This window comes from Sebastes fasciatus, chromosome 10 (assembly GCF_043250625.1).
Source record: "Sebastes fasciatus isolate fSebFas1 chromosome 10, fSebFas1.pri, whole genome shotgun sequence".
NCBI classification, from domain to species: Eukaryota; Metazoa; Chordata; class Actinopteri; order Perciformes; family Sebastidae; genus Sebastes; species Sebastes fasciatus.
This window is the reverse complement of record NC_133804.1, coordinates 33,582,791-33,596,708: the sequence shown is the minus strand read 5'-3', so window position 1 is coordinate 33,596,708 and position 13,918 is coordinate 33,582,791. Positions and strand designations below refer to the sequence as shown.

The following is a 13,918-nucleotide window of genomic DNA, read 5'->3' as shown; positions in this document are numbered from 1 at the left end:
AGGGTACCACGGTGACGGTGGTCATGGACCGTGATGTACTTCCTGTCAGGTGAGATGTGTCAGGTGTACTTCCTGTCAGGTGAGGTGTATGTCAGGTGTACTTCCTGTCAGGTGAGGTGTATGTCAGGTGTACTTCCTGTCAGGTGAGGTGTATGTCAGGTGTACTTCCTGTCAGGTGAGGTGTGTCAGGTGTACTTCCTGTCAGGTGAGGTGTGTCAGGTGTACTTCCTGTCAGGTGAGGTGTGTGTCAGGTGTACTTCCTGTCAGGTGAGGTGTGTCAGGTGTACTTCCTGTCAGGTGAGGTGTGTCAGGTGTACTTCCTGTCAGGTGAGGTGTGTGTCAGGTGTACTTCCTGTCAGGTGAGGTGTGTCAGGTGTACTTCCTGTCAGGTGAGATGTGTCAGGTGTACTTCCTGTCAGGTGAGTACTCACAGCGCCACCTGTGACAGCTGCTCCTTGGTGAGGTTCAGCGGGTGGTTGAAGGATCGGATGCCGTACAGTTCGGGGTCGCTCCCCTCAGGTAGGTTCGCCCTCAGGATGCCGTTATTCATCACGTTGATGAAGGCGCCGATACTGTGCCAGCCTTTATTATTGAACCAGATCTGAGGACAGGTGACATCACAGCTCATCAGTTCACCCGATATCAACCTATTAATGACTCATCAATCAGAGAGAGGTCAGAGTCGTTTAATATTGATCAGAACTTTCTACGTGATGCAGGTGTGTCTTCTGGTTCTAATAAAGGGAAGTCTGTTTTTTCCCGGAGCTTTTGACCAGATCACAGGGTCTTCTTCAGCCGGCGGTTTCTCACCTTAACGTTGTTCTTTGTGTCCAAACCGTTGATGAAACCTGACAAACTGTCGAGGAATCGATCTGCAGCAGCACCCTGAAACACACGCCATCATTCATCACAACAGTTCATTCATTTAATTTTAATTTAATTAATTAATTTATTAGAAATAAACTGACCATCACAAGACTTCATTGATTTAATGAAGTTTATTCATTTAATTTAATTCATTAATTAAAATAATAAACTGACCATCAGAAGACTTCATTCATTTAATGTAGTTTATTAATTAAATTAAATAAATTCTAAATAAGCTGACCTTCATCAGAAGACTTAATTTATTTAAGGACGTTTATTAATTAAATTAAATTAGATTAATTAATTAATTATAAATAAACTGACCTTTCCACAGAAGACTAAATTTATTTAAGGACGTTTATTAATTAAATTAAATTAATTATATTATATTAATTCATTATAATAAACTGACCTTCATCTCAAGACTTCATTCATCTAATGAAGTTTATTCATTAAATTAAATTAATTAATTAATCATGAATAAACTGACCTTCTGTAACTCAAAGATCTTTCTGAGTCGTTCGATGGCGTCGTCGATCTCATTGGCCGGTGGGAGGACATGAGTGCTCCTGGCACCCAATGAGAAGCCTCCGTACCTGCAGAGAGAAACACCAGATCATCATGTGACAAACATGAAACGACGACTTTACAAAATAAAAGCAGAACAGAAAGAATTAAAAAAGACTTACCTGAATTCATTCACCCACACTTTGTTCTTCAGACTGTGAACAGACACAAGCTGTTAGTCACACAGTAATACTCGATTTACTCTGTATTAACTGTGTATCACACTAAACACTGTATACGGCAGTATATTGTCCCACCTCTTGCCGATGATCTGAGCGTATGTTTTCACCAGGTAGTCAGAGATGTTTCTTCCTGTCAGGTTCTGCAGAGAGTCGTTGGCGCTCAGTTTCATCTGGAAAACAACAACAATATATAAATAAATATATATACATACAATAACAACAACAACACCAATCATCAGAATATAAGCAGATATAACATGAAATAAATATTCTATATATAATTAAATATCTGTGTTATGTGGTTAGAACAACAACACAAGTTCAGGTTCAGGTTCTGGTTCTGGTTCAGGTTCTGGTTCAGGTTCTGGTTCCCGTGGTCTGACCTCAGGGGGGGGCAGTCCTCCGGCTCCAGCAGGACAGTCTGGCAGCATCTTCTTCTTGCCGTCGCAGCTGCAGAAGCAGGCCGGAGACGGATCCTCCATGGTCCAGTTGGTGGAGCTGAAGAGCTGCTGGACGCTTTCAGGGACTTCGGGAATTAACCAGTCCTCATCGCCCATCGTACACGGAGCCTCTCTGAGGACGGGGACAGGGACATAATCAATAATCATACTGTATGTGTGATTGATTCATAATTAAAGATTCAGGATTACAGTGTTTATCTTTAATGTCAACTAAAAACATTAAACATAACTTTGAGACCAAATGAATTAATAAATATAGTTTATAAATGAAAAAGATTATTATATATCAATAGATTTGTATAAATCAATATATTATGATATATGAATAGACTATTATATTTATTGTATATCAATAGATTATTATTAATCAATAGATTATAAATCATTAGATTATTATAAATCAATAGATTTTTATAAATCAATAGATTATTATTGATACTGACAGTTTCTAACACAGGATTGGTGTATTTTATTATATATTGTCCTCTTACGGGATGGGATGTCCGTCCATGCAGCGTGTCCCGAAGCCCGGCGGGTTCAACAGAGCGCTTAATAACTTCTGCATGTTGGCGTCTCCGGGAGCGTCGTCACTGACACACAAAGAACACACGAGATACAAAACGTTTACCTGAGTTCAGTGTTACAGGTGTGTTTCTGCTCTTAATAAGCACGTTATTACGATATATATGTATGTATAATAATCACGTTATTCATTTAGCAATAGCGTGGGACAGTGTGGGACAGTGTGGGACAGCGTGGGACAGCGTTGGACAGCGTTGGACAGCGTTGGACAGCGTGGGACAGCGTGGGACAGCGTGGGACAGCGTGGGACAGCGTGGGACAGCGTGGGACAGCGTGGGACAGCGTGGGACAGCGTGGGACAGCGTGGGACAGCGTGGGACAGCGTGGGACATCCTGTACCTGATGAAGGTGACCTGGTCCTCGTACATCCAGGGCTGGAGCTCCAGACTGGGATATTTTCCAAACGGGGGGACGATGAGACTGAAGACCAGAGCGATGCAGACGAAGACAGCGGGGAGAACGATCTGAAGGAGTTATTATAATTATTATATTATTATTATTATTATTATTATAAGATTCATTTATATTTATAGGAGTAATTACAGGAGACACAGATCTATAAAATATAGATATGTAAATAAAAATAATAATACAATAGTATAATAAAAATATATTCATACATAATGATATAAAGATATATGTTCTTTATATCTGAACAGGTGTCAGCGTACCTGAGCGAAGAAGCCCTTCCTGGAGCGGCGAGCGTACAGGAAGCGTTTCCAAATCAGAGCGACGAACTGCTGCCTCTTCAGACCCCAACCGGTCACCTGGTACGAGCCTTTACCTGCAGCACACCTCAACCAGTCCGTCTCCCGGCACTCTGACAGGTCACATGACGCCACACAGGTCACATGGTGTCACAGAGGTCACATGATGTTACACAGGTCACGAGTGCATGAGCACTGACCAGTATGCTAACATTAGCCTGTGTTAGCATACTGGTCCAGGAAGAATAAAACACATTAAACATAAATAAAATATAAATAAAACATATTGTGTACCAGGATCTCCGTCAGACTCGTTGCAGTCGTTGTCGTCCTCCGTCAGCGGTCTCAGACAGCTCTGATGGTCTCCTCCACCGAAGGCGTGAGTCCTCCGCCGCCGCTGGACAGGAAGTGTACCATCTGAACACGAACACACACACACACACACACACACACAGCTGTATTGACTGGATTTCAGACTCTTATTTGGACATCACGTTCAGAGGTCAGAGGTCACTCCTCACCTGAGGGCACTTCAGTGTCGACTCCGTTATCTTCGGCCACTTTCAGGAAAATCTACAAAAAAAACACAAAACATTCAAAATCATTTAAATTGTTGGTATTATTATTTATTTTCCTTCTTTCTCTCCAGTTGTTTATTTGTTGCATTTCTGTCGACTGTTGTGGGACTGAGTGTTTCCTCTTATAGAATATAAATACACACACACACACACGTATACTATGATATTTCCCATCATGCATCTTGGATTTAGTTCTTGTGTATTCTGTGTTTGTGTTGATGTGTTGAAAAGAAAAATAAACATTTTTAATTACCCGGCGTTGTTGAATACTCGATTCTGATTGGTTAATCCCAGCATTCCACGGTCTGTTATTTCTTTATAATAGACCGTTGCTATGTATAACAGACCGTTGCTACGTATAACAGACCGTTGCTATGGGCGCAGTTCTGATGTCGGACTCTGGAGGACCGTTTTTGTGTCAAATTATTGAATTCTTCAGTAAGTAGCCGTGTAATAAACGGGATAATGTTCAGCTAGTGGGTCATTGTTGTGAATCCGGCGATGCGTCGGGGTTTATTTCACAACAATGACCCACTAGCTGAACATTATCCTGCTTATTACACGGCTACTTAGTTAACAGTAACTATACTAATGTTCCCTTTAAGAGTGTCTGTTGGTTTTATAATGTTTGAGGATGAACTAAGACAGGAAACAGACTAAATCAACGGCGTTACCTCCTCCAGCGTGGTGTCGGAGACGCCGTAGCTGGAGATGCCGAGGTCGGCCAGCTTCAGGTCCAGGTCTTTGAAGAGCTTCACGAAGGCTCCGTCCTTGGCGGCGCTGTACGGCAGGACGTAGGTCAGCTCGTGTCCCAAGTCCTCCACCAGGCGGGCGGCGGGGACGTGACAAAGGATCAGGCCCGAGACCAGGGACACGTCGGCGGGCACGAAGGGGACGTCGCAGATGGACGCCGCGGGGCCGTTCTCTGAGGACGGAGACAGGAGACACGGTTGAGACAGACCTGAAGGTGGACAAATCAAACGCTCCGCAGGAAACGAGATCTCACCGATGGTCGCCGCCTCGCTCTCATGGTCGCTGCCGAGTCCGGCGTCACTGCTGCTGACCGACGCACACTCCTCCTCCTGAAACACAAAGTACAACGTCAGAGGTACTACTACTACACTCCTCCTCCTGAAACACAAAGTACAACGTCAGAAGTACTATAACTACACACAGTACACCATCAGAGGTAATACTACTACACCTTCTTGGTGAAGGACACGGTGCTGGAGGAGTTCCTGCAGGAGCTGAGGGACGGTTCTGGTTCTTTCTTGACCAGGGTCAGGTAGTAGCCTGTCCCCAGCTGGTTCTTCAGGTACAGAGACGAGCCCACGCAGCACAGCTTCCCGTGGGAGATGATGGCGATCCGGTCCCCCAGGATGTCCGCCTCGTCCATGTGGTGCGTGGACAGGATGATGGTCCGACCTGACGGGAGACAGGGAGTTAAAACATTGCCCGGCCGGTGAAATACTGAACCAGTACCGACCCATCAGGACCGCTCACCCGGCCGGTACTTCAGCAGCAGGTCCCAGATCCCTCGGCGGGCGAAGGGGTCGACGCCGGCCGTGGGCTCGTCCAGGATCACGACCTTTGACCCCCCGACGAAGGCCAGAGCCACAGACAGCTTCCTCTGCATGCCGCCGGACAGCTCGCTGGCCCTGGAGGTCCGTTTGTGTGGCAGGCCCGTGTCCTGCAGGATCTGCTCGATCTCACCTTTGACCTGCTCCTCCGACAGGCCTTTGAGCCGGCCGTAGAACCAGATGTGCTCCTCCACCGTCAGCCTGTGGGGGGGCGCCGCCACACGGATGAGGTCATTAAACAACAAACCGCTAACGAGGACTAAAGACAGTCCAGCATCATGGTGGAGGACTCACATGCTGAAGAGGACGTTGTGTTGAGGACAGACTCCCAGACTCTGTCTGATGGCGCTCAGCTCGGTCCGGATGTCTCGGCCCAGGATGTAGGCGGTACCGGAGGTCGGCGGGAACAGACCCGTCAGGATGGACCTGCAGGGACCAGAACATGTAGACCAACATAATGGATCGGATCCTGGACCGGTAAATGTACATGCACCAGTACCGGTACTAGTTCCTGTGGTCCGGTACTCACATGGTGGTGGTTTTCCCGGCTCCGTTGTGTCCCAGGAAGGAGGTGATTTGTCCCTCGTAGAAGCCGAGCGTCAGTCCGTCCACCGCCAGCTTCTTCCCGTGGCGGTAAACCTTCACCAGGTTCTCGATGTAGACGCCGGGCTCCAGGTGAGCCGGCTCCTCCTCTATACACACAGCTGCACAAAACAGGAAGTCTCTTTCACATGAAAAGTCCTGTAGATTACTATAGGAGGTGAGTCTATAGGTGTGAGGAGGGTCTGTAGGTGAGAGGAGGGTCTGTAGGTATGAGGAGGGTCTGTAGGTGTGAGGAGGGTCTGTAGGTGAGAGGTGGGTCTGTAGGTGTGAGGTGGGTCTGTAGGTGAGAGGTGGGTCTGTAGGTGTGAGGTGGGTCTATAGGTGTGAGGTGGGTCTATAGGTGTGAGGTGGGTCTGTAGGTGTGAGGAGGGTCTGTAGGTGAGAGGTGAGTCTATAGGTGTGAGGAGGGTCTGTAGGTGTGAGGTGGGTCTGTAGGTGAGAGGTGGGTCTGTAGGTGAGAGGTGGGTCTATAGATGTGAGGAGGGTCTGTAGGTGAGAGGTGAGTCTATAGGTGTGAGGAGGGTCTGTAGGTGAGAGGTGAGTCTATAGGTGTGAGGAGGGTCTGTAGGTGTGAGGTGGGTCTGTAGGTGAGAGGAGGGTCTGTAGGTGTGAGGAGGGTCTGTAGGTATGAGGAGGGTCTGTAGGTATGAGGAGGGTCTGTAGGTATGAGGAGGGTCTGTAGGTGTGAGGAGGGTCTGTAGGTATGAGGAGGGTCTGTAGGTGTGAGGAGGGTCTGTAGGTATGAGGAGGGTCTGTAGGTGTGAGGTGGGTCTGTAGGTGTGAGGAGAGTCTGTAGGTGTGAGGAGGGTCTGTAGGTGTGAGGAGGGTCTACAGGTGAGAGGTGGGTCTGTAGGTGTGAGGTGGGTCTGTAGGTGAGAGTTGGGTCTGTAGGTGTGAGGTGGTCTGTAGGTGAGAGTTGGGTCTGTAGGTGTGAGGAGGGTCTGTAGGTATGAGGAGGGTCTGTAGGTGTGAGGTGGGTCTGTAGGTGTGAGGAGAGTCTGTAGGTGTGAGGAGGGTCTGTAGGTGTGAGGAGGGTCTACAGGTGAGAGGTGGGTCTGTAGATGAGAGGTGGGTCTGTAGGTGAGAGTTGGGTCTGTAGGTGTGAGGTGGTCTGTAGGTGAGAGTTGGGTCTGTAGGTGTGAGGTGGGTCTGTAGGTGAGAGTTGGGTCTGTAGGTGTGAGGAGGGTCTACAGGTGAGAGGTGGGTCTGTAGGTATGAGGTGGGTCTGTAGGTGAGAGTTGGGTCTGTAGGTGTGAGGAGGGTCTCACCTTCTGGGTTTCCTTTCCGTCTCAGAGGGGTTGTGTTGGATTTGGCGTCTTGGTCTCCGAACCAGTAGGACTTGGTGAAGGGGAAGAACCACCGCCGAGGGATCCCGTACTGACCTGAGACACAGCAGTTTATATTATATTACTTTATAATCTGAATCAGAGACCAGAGACACATTCTTCTTCTACTGAGCACATTATAATAAAACTGTGGATGTTAAAGTTAAGAGTCAACATTAACATTACATGAAGAGTTCACATTAATATGCATAATTTTCTTTAATAATTTAGTCTTCAGCTAAAATCAAAAATAAATAAATATGTCATTAAATGCAGCAAATATACTATTAAAAATAAATGGAGCCATTAATTAATTCATAAACTGACATAAATTGATATTTCTGTTTTAATTTACTTCTTTATTTATATTTATATTAATTCTCTTATTTATTTACTCATCTGTTTAATTTTCCCTTATTTATATATTTATTTATTTTGATTATTTTCTAAATTTATTTATTTTGATTATTTTCTAAAAGTATTTATTTGTTTTTGCATTTATGATTTATTTATTTTATTTTTTTGCAATTATTTTATATTTATTTATTAAAATGTACTTATTTCTGCACGAAATTCCCTTTGTATTTTTTCTGAATTCTTTTCTTTACATTTTTTTATACATTTCTGCCTCATTAAGAAAAATCAATACAAAAATCAATAAATAAATGCAAAAATAAATACAATTAAAAATGAATACAAATCAATACAGAAATAAATAAATGGGAAAATTAAACAAACAAGGGAATTAATACAAAGATCGATAAATAATGACTTAAATTAAAAATGACGCAAATTAAAACAGAAATATAAATTTCTGTCACATTTAATCAATTAATTAATGGCTATATTTATTTTTTATATTATTTTTGCTGCATTTAATGACATTTATTTATTTATTTATTGATTTTTGATTTGGCAGGTTGTGTCCTCCATATCCAGCAGCTGAGAACATCCTGTGTTTTTAAGTGTTTACATGTTCCACGTTGTAATGAAGCTCTGACCTGGAAACACGGCCTCGATGTACCAGGTGAGGACGCCGTACAGGAAGGAGTCGAAGTACATCATGACGATGGCAGTGCGGAGGCTGAAGTCGTCCTCCTCCAGAGGACTCGACACCAGGTTGGTCCACTGGATGCCGACTCCCTGCTCCTCGAACAGGGCGAAGTACTCGCAGCCGAACCCGAACGCCACGGGGGACAGGATGCTCTGCGGAGTAGGGAGGAGGACACGTGACTCATCACTCTGTCCAATGACAACACATCGTCATGACAACAAACACATCCGAAGCGCGGCGGCGGCGTTCTCACAGCGAAGACTTTGGCTCCGAAGCCGATGTAGTCCTGCCAGGCCACGCAGAGCACGTAGGGCAGGTAGAGGGTGAAGTAGATGATCCCTCCGCAGGCGGCGGCCAGGTTGGCGCGGGCGAACGCCGTGCTGAGGAGGAAGCACTGCATGATGGTCACCACGGCGAAGGAGCCAAAGAAGAGGAAGACCACGCCGGGGTCGCTGTAGGGCAGCAGGTTTCCCTTCTGTTCACATAGACAACAGAAACCAGCTCAAAGGTAAATGCAAGAAACTGATATTTACATTTAAAATATGTGACATCTGTTTCTCTGGATCCATATTAACCTTTTATAGCAATAAATAACAATAAATAGCAATAAATAAATAGCAATAAATAACAATAAATATAAATAAATAGCAATAAATAAAAATAAATAGCAATAAATATCTATTAGCAAACACAGAATACAGAATCTGCAGCAGATATTATTCAAGTATATTTCAATCTTTGGACTACAGCTGCAACTCATTATTATTATAATAATTATCAATTGATCTGCTGATTATTTTATTGATTAATTTATTATTTTTTTGGTCTATATAATGTCAGAAAACAGTGAAAAATAACCGTTATAAATGTCTGATGTCATCAAACACTCTAAAATCCTGTTTGATTTAAACGGCAACAAATAACAAGAACAATAATTTGAATAATTCATCGATTATCTAAATTGTACTTCGACTAAATCAACTAAATGTTGCAGCTCTGCTTCGGACAGATGTAAATAATATTTCATTATTATTGAGGGTTCTGTGGTCACCTTTATGTAACTTTATTTAGTGAAGATAATCCCAGTGAGATGGCAGCGGAGAATAAGAACACAAATAACCGACCAGTTAGAAAAGTTAAAACCAACATTTACAGTAAAAGAGACGTAAAAATCAAACGTCCTCGTCTGACCTTGAGCAGCAGCGTTAGCAGGCCGGCGCTGACCAGCAGAGGAATCAGGCTGCTGATGAACCAGCTGAACCACAAGATGCCGTTGTTCAATCCCATAATCCTCATGGTCTCCTTCAGCCGCGCCTCCTTCTCGTACACCACGCTCTTCAGGATGATCGCCACCGAGTACATCCACGCCAAGGTCATGAAGAGAGGCATGGAGCGGCTCATCACCCGCAGGAAGCTGAGACGGTAGGGACGGGGAGGACAGGTTGGGACATGTTAGGACAGGTTAGGACATGTTAGGACAGGTTAAGACATGTTAGGACATGTTAAGACATGTTAAGACATGTTAAGACAGGTTAGGACATGTTAAGACAGGTAAAGACATGCTGGAGATGTTAAGACATGTTAGGATGAGGAGGACATGTGGGAACGGAGAGGAAGGGTTAGGACATGTTAGGACGGGGAGGACAGGTTAGGACATGTTAGGACGGAGAGGACAGTTTAGGACAGGTTAAGACATGTTAGGACAGGTTAAGACATGTTAGGACGGAGAGGACAGGTTAGGACAGGTTAAGACATGTTAAGACATGTCAAGACAGGTTAGGACATGTTAAGACAGGTAAAGACATGCTGGAGATGTTAAGACATGTTAGGATGAGGAGGACATGTTAGGACATGTGAGAACGGAGAGGAAGGGTTAGGACATGTTAGGATGGGGAGGACAGGTTAGGACATGTTAGGACGGAGAGGACAGTTTAGGACAGGTTAGGATGATGAGGACAGGTTAGGATGGAGAGGACATGTTAAGACAGGTAAAGACATGCTGGAGATGTTAAAACATGTTAGGATGAGGAGGACATGTTAGGATGATGAGGACAGGTTAGGACGGAGAGGACATGTTAGGAGACAGAGTGGTGAGACGACCAGCTGTGAACATTCGTACATGTCGTCTACGTAGCACGGATACGGCATCTGCTGGATGTAGACGCCGGTCTTCTCCTTGGTGCCCGTCATCGCTCTGATGATGCCGTGCTCGATAACGTCCTGCAGGTACGAGAACCCGCCCCAGATGTACCGCATGTCCTCAAAGGGGTCGGCACGTGGACCTGGGTCCCAGTAGCTGAAGACGAGGACAGACAACAGGTTAGTCGAAGAGCTGCTGATGATTAAAGTGGTTTAAAAAAATAAACCTTACTATTTATGCTAAGCTAAGCTAGCTATTGCCCCCTGTTTTCACTATTTATGCTAAGCTAAGCTAGCTATTTCCCCCTGTTTTCACTATTTATGCTAAGCTAACATATGCTAGCTGTATCCCTATTTTAAGTATTTATGCTAAGCTAACCAGCTGTAGCTTCATTTAGCATACAGACAGGTGGAGGGTTCACCTAAATGTTGAACGGTTCCTTTAACTCTAAAATGGTTTAAGTTGTTTGGACCTGTTAGTGCTTACAGGGGAGCTGAGTCCCCATGATGACTGTAAACAAACACAGCTGTCGGGCGTCTCCGTGTTGTTTTAAGGTGAAAAAACGATCAGATTAATGTCGTTAATCCTGATGGAAATTCTTCTGACTGAGTGATTTCAGGGTCACTGAGGTCGTTCAGCAACAGGAACACTTTCATCTCTCTGTGTGTGTGTGTGTGTGTGTGTGTGTGTCCTTACGCGTCTTTAATCTTATTGGTCCTCTCCACGTTGTCGATGTCCATGCGGATCTTGTAGTTGAGTTTGGCCGGCAGCTCAGTGGCGTTGGGGTCGACGTCCGGGAACACGATTCCCGCCCAGAACTTCCTGTCCTCCAGCAGCACCATGGACTGGTTGACCAGTCCCTCCTCGGTGGAGACGGGCTCCAGTTTGTCCAGATTCACACACTAAAATACACAGAGAGAGGTCAGGTCAGGTGTGAACGGTCCCCACAGAGTCAGCGAGGTAGAGACGGTCCCCACAGAGACAGCGAGATAGAGACGGTCCCCACAGAGACAGCGAGATAGAGACGGTCCCCACAGAGTCAGCGAGTTAGAGACGGTCCCCACAGAGACAGCGAGATAGAAACGGTCCCCACAGAGTCAGCGAGTTAGAGACGGTCCCCACAGAGTCAGCGAGGTAGAGACGGTCCCCACAGAGTCAGCGAGGTAAAGACGGTCCCCACAGAGACAGCAAGGTAAAGACGGTCCCCACAGAGTCAGCAATTAGAGACGGTCCCCACAGAGACAGCAAGGTAGAGACGGTCCCCACAGAGACAGCAAGGTAGAGACGGTCCCCACAGAGACAGCGAGGTAGAGACGGTCGTGAGTGCGACACCCAGTGGTGAAACTGGGTATACCGGTCCGGTCCGGTCCAGTCTGGGCCGGTGTTGTGGTTAACATCAAACCGGTTCGAGAAACTCTAGTTAGCACTGACCTCCATGAAGTGGGAAATACTCATGATGGCGTGGTCGGTCTCGTTGAACACCTCCCTCCAGGTGACGGTGCCGCCCGCAGTCTCTGGCCGCTTGGACAGGAAGTTAGAGATGTCGGCGACGGTCCAGTCGGTGCTGCTCAGCTGAGCGTGGAAGAAGCTAGCGGTGAAGTTGTTCTTCAGCAGAGTCTAAACGACACATCAGGATTTTATTATATAATATATACAGACGTAGGCAAAGTTGTTGGTAACGTTCCGTTAAAGAGAGAAAAACCCACAATGGTCACTGAAATAACTTGAAACTGACAAAAGTAATAAATAAAAATTCACTGAAAATTAACTAATGAAAATCAGATATTGTTTTTGAATTATGGTTCAGCAGAATCATTTAAAAAAACAAACTAATGAAACTGGCCTATACAAAAATGATGGTACCCTTAACTTAATATTTTGTTGCACAACCTTTTGAGGCAATCACTGCAAACAAGTGATTTCTGTAACTCTCAATGAGACTTCTGCACCTGTCGACAGGTATGTTGGCCCACTCCTCGTGAGCAAACTGCTCCAGCTGTCTCAGGTTTGAAGGGTGCCTTCTCCAGACTGCATGTTTCAGCTCCTTCCACAGATGTTCAATAGGATTTAGATCCGGGCTCATAGAAGGCCACTTCAGAATAGTCCAATGTTTAGTTCTTAGCCATTCTTGGGTGTGTTTAGCTGTGTTTTGGGTCATTATCCTGTTTGAGGACCCATGACCTGCAACTGAGACCAAGCTTTCTGACACTGGGCAGCACATTTCGCTCCAGAATGCCTTGATAGTCTTGAGATTTCATTGCACCCTGCACAGATTCAAGACACCCTGTGCCAGATGCAACAAAGCAGCCCCATAACATAACCGAGCCTCCTCCATGTTTCACATTAGGTACAGTGTTCTTTTCTTTGGATGCTTCATCTCTTCGTCTGTGAACATAGAGCTGATGTGACTTGCCAAAAAGCTCCCGTTTTGTCTCATCTGTCCAAAGGACATTCTCCCAGAAGCTTTGTGGCTTGTCAATATGCATTTTGGAAAATTCCAGTCTCGCTTTTTTATGATTTGGTGTCCTCCTGGGTCGTCTTCCATTAAGTCCACTTTGGCTCAAACAGTGACGGATGGTGCGATCTGACACTGATGTACCTTGACCTTGGAGTTCACCTCTAATCTCTTTGGAAGTTGTTCTGGGCTCTTTGGTTACCATTCGTATTATCCGTCTCTTCAATATGTCATCAATTTTCCTCTTGCGGCCACGTCCAGGGAGGTAGGCTACAGTCCCATGGACCTTAAACTTCTGAATAATATGTGCAGCTGTAGTCACAGGAACATCAAGCTGCTTGGAGATGGTCTTATAGCCTTTACCTTTAACATGAAGGTCTATAATGTTCTTTCTGATCTCCTGAGACAACTCTCTCCTTAGCTTTCTGTGGTCCATGTTCAGTGTGGTACACACCATGATGCCAAACAGCACAGTGACTACTTTTCACCCTTTAAATAGGCAGACTGACTGATTACAAGTTTGAAGATACCTGTGATGCTAATTACAGGACACACCTTAGTTTAATATGTCCCTATGGTCACATTATTTTACATCTTTTCTAGGGCTACCATCATTTTTGTCTAGGCCAGTTTCATCAGTTTGTTTTTTAAAATGATTCTGTTGAACCACAATTCAAAAACAATATCTGATTTTCATTAGTTCATTTTCAGTAAATTTTTATTTATTATTACTTTTGTCAGTTTCAAGTTATTTCAGTGACCATTGTGGGTTTTTCTCTCTTTAACGGAACATTACCAACAACTTTGCCTACGTCTG

At 45.0% G+C, this 13,918-nt stretch overlaps 2 protein-coding genes and 1 long non-coding RNA gene across 8 annotated transcripts in view; 1 reads left to right on the top strand and 2 right to left on the bottom strand.

The window, feature by feature from the left end:
- Window positions 1–13,918, bottom strand: part of LOC141775815 (proteinase-activated receptor 4) — a 198,136-nt gene that overhangs the window by 128,934 nt on the left and 55,284 nt on the right. The window contains exon 3 of one of the 5 annotated variants that reach the window (XM_074649528.1): window positions 4,458–4,554. The exons of the other annotated variants lie outside the window; for them this stretch is intronic. The gene's annotated coding sequence lies outside the window, so the exon portion shown is untranslated. Of the gene's footprint in view, window positions 1–4,457; window positions 4,555–13,918 lie in introns of those variants that run through there. 5 annotated transcript variants of the gene reach the window in all.
- Window positions 1–13,918, bottom strand: part of LOC141775807 (phospholipid-transporting ATPase ABCA1-like) — a 36,136-nt gene that overhangs the window by 6,531 nt on the left and 15,687 nt on the right. The window contains exons 13-36 of the mRNA XM_074649507.1: window positions 12,078–12,263; window positions 11,343–11,548; window positions 10,626–10,802; window positions 9,698–9,920; window positions 8,760–8,981; window positions 8,454–8,658; window positions 7,396–7,509; window positions 6,054–6,228; window positions 5,819–5,950; window positions 5,448–5,725; window positions 5,149–5,369; window positions 4,951–5,026; window positions 4,619–4,869; window positions 3,888–3,939; window positions 3,661–3,783; window positions 3,331–3,479; window positions 2,999–3,123; window positions 2,569–2,667; window positions 2,000–2,189; window positions 1,692–1,786; window positions 1,557–1,589; window positions 1,358–1,463; window positions 811–885; window positions 432–601 (exon numbers count right to left, since the gene is read on the bottom strand). Of these exons, the coding sequence (XP_074505608.1) occupies window positions 432–601; window positions 811–885; window positions 1,358–1,463; window positions 1,557–1,589; window positions 1,692–1,786; window positions 2,000–2,189; window positions 2,569–2,667; window positions 2,999–3,123; window positions 3,331–3,479; window positions 3,661–3,783; window positions 3,888–3,939; window positions 4,619–4,869; window positions 4,951–5,026; window positions 5,149–5,369; window positions 5,448–5,725; window positions 5,819–5,950; window positions 6,054–6,228; window positions 7,396–7,509; window positions 8,454–8,658; window positions 8,760–8,981; window positions 9,698–9,920; window positions 10,626–10,802; window positions 11,343–11,548; window positions 12,078–12,263 (3,683 nt within the window). The remainder of the gene's footprint in view (window positions 1–431; window positions 602–810; window positions 886–1,357; window positions 1,464–1,556; window positions 1,590–1,691; window positions 1,787–1,999; window positions 2,190–2,568; window positions 2,668–2,998; window positions 3,124–3,330; window positions 3,480–3,660; window positions 3,784–3,887; window positions 3,940–4,618; window positions 4,870–4,950; window positions 5,027–5,148; window positions 5,370–5,447; window positions 5,726–5,818; window positions 5,951–6,053; window positions 6,229–7,395; window positions 7,510–8,453; window positions 8,659–8,759; window positions 8,982–9,697; window positions 9,921–10,625; window positions 10,803–11,342; window positions 11,549–12,077; window positions 12,264–13,918) is intronic.
- On the top strand, window positions 9,929–10,677 carry LOC141775821 (uncharacterized). 2 transcript variants are annotated; one of them, XR_012595692.1, is made up of 3 exons: window positions 9,929–10,037; window positions 10,242–10,407; window positions 10,562–10,677. It is a non-coding gene; the product is annotated as an uncharacterized LOC141775821 (long non-coding RNA). The 2 variants fall into 2 exon arrangements; XR_012595693.1 differs by having other exon boundaries at window positions 10,242–10,349; window positions 10,562–10,668.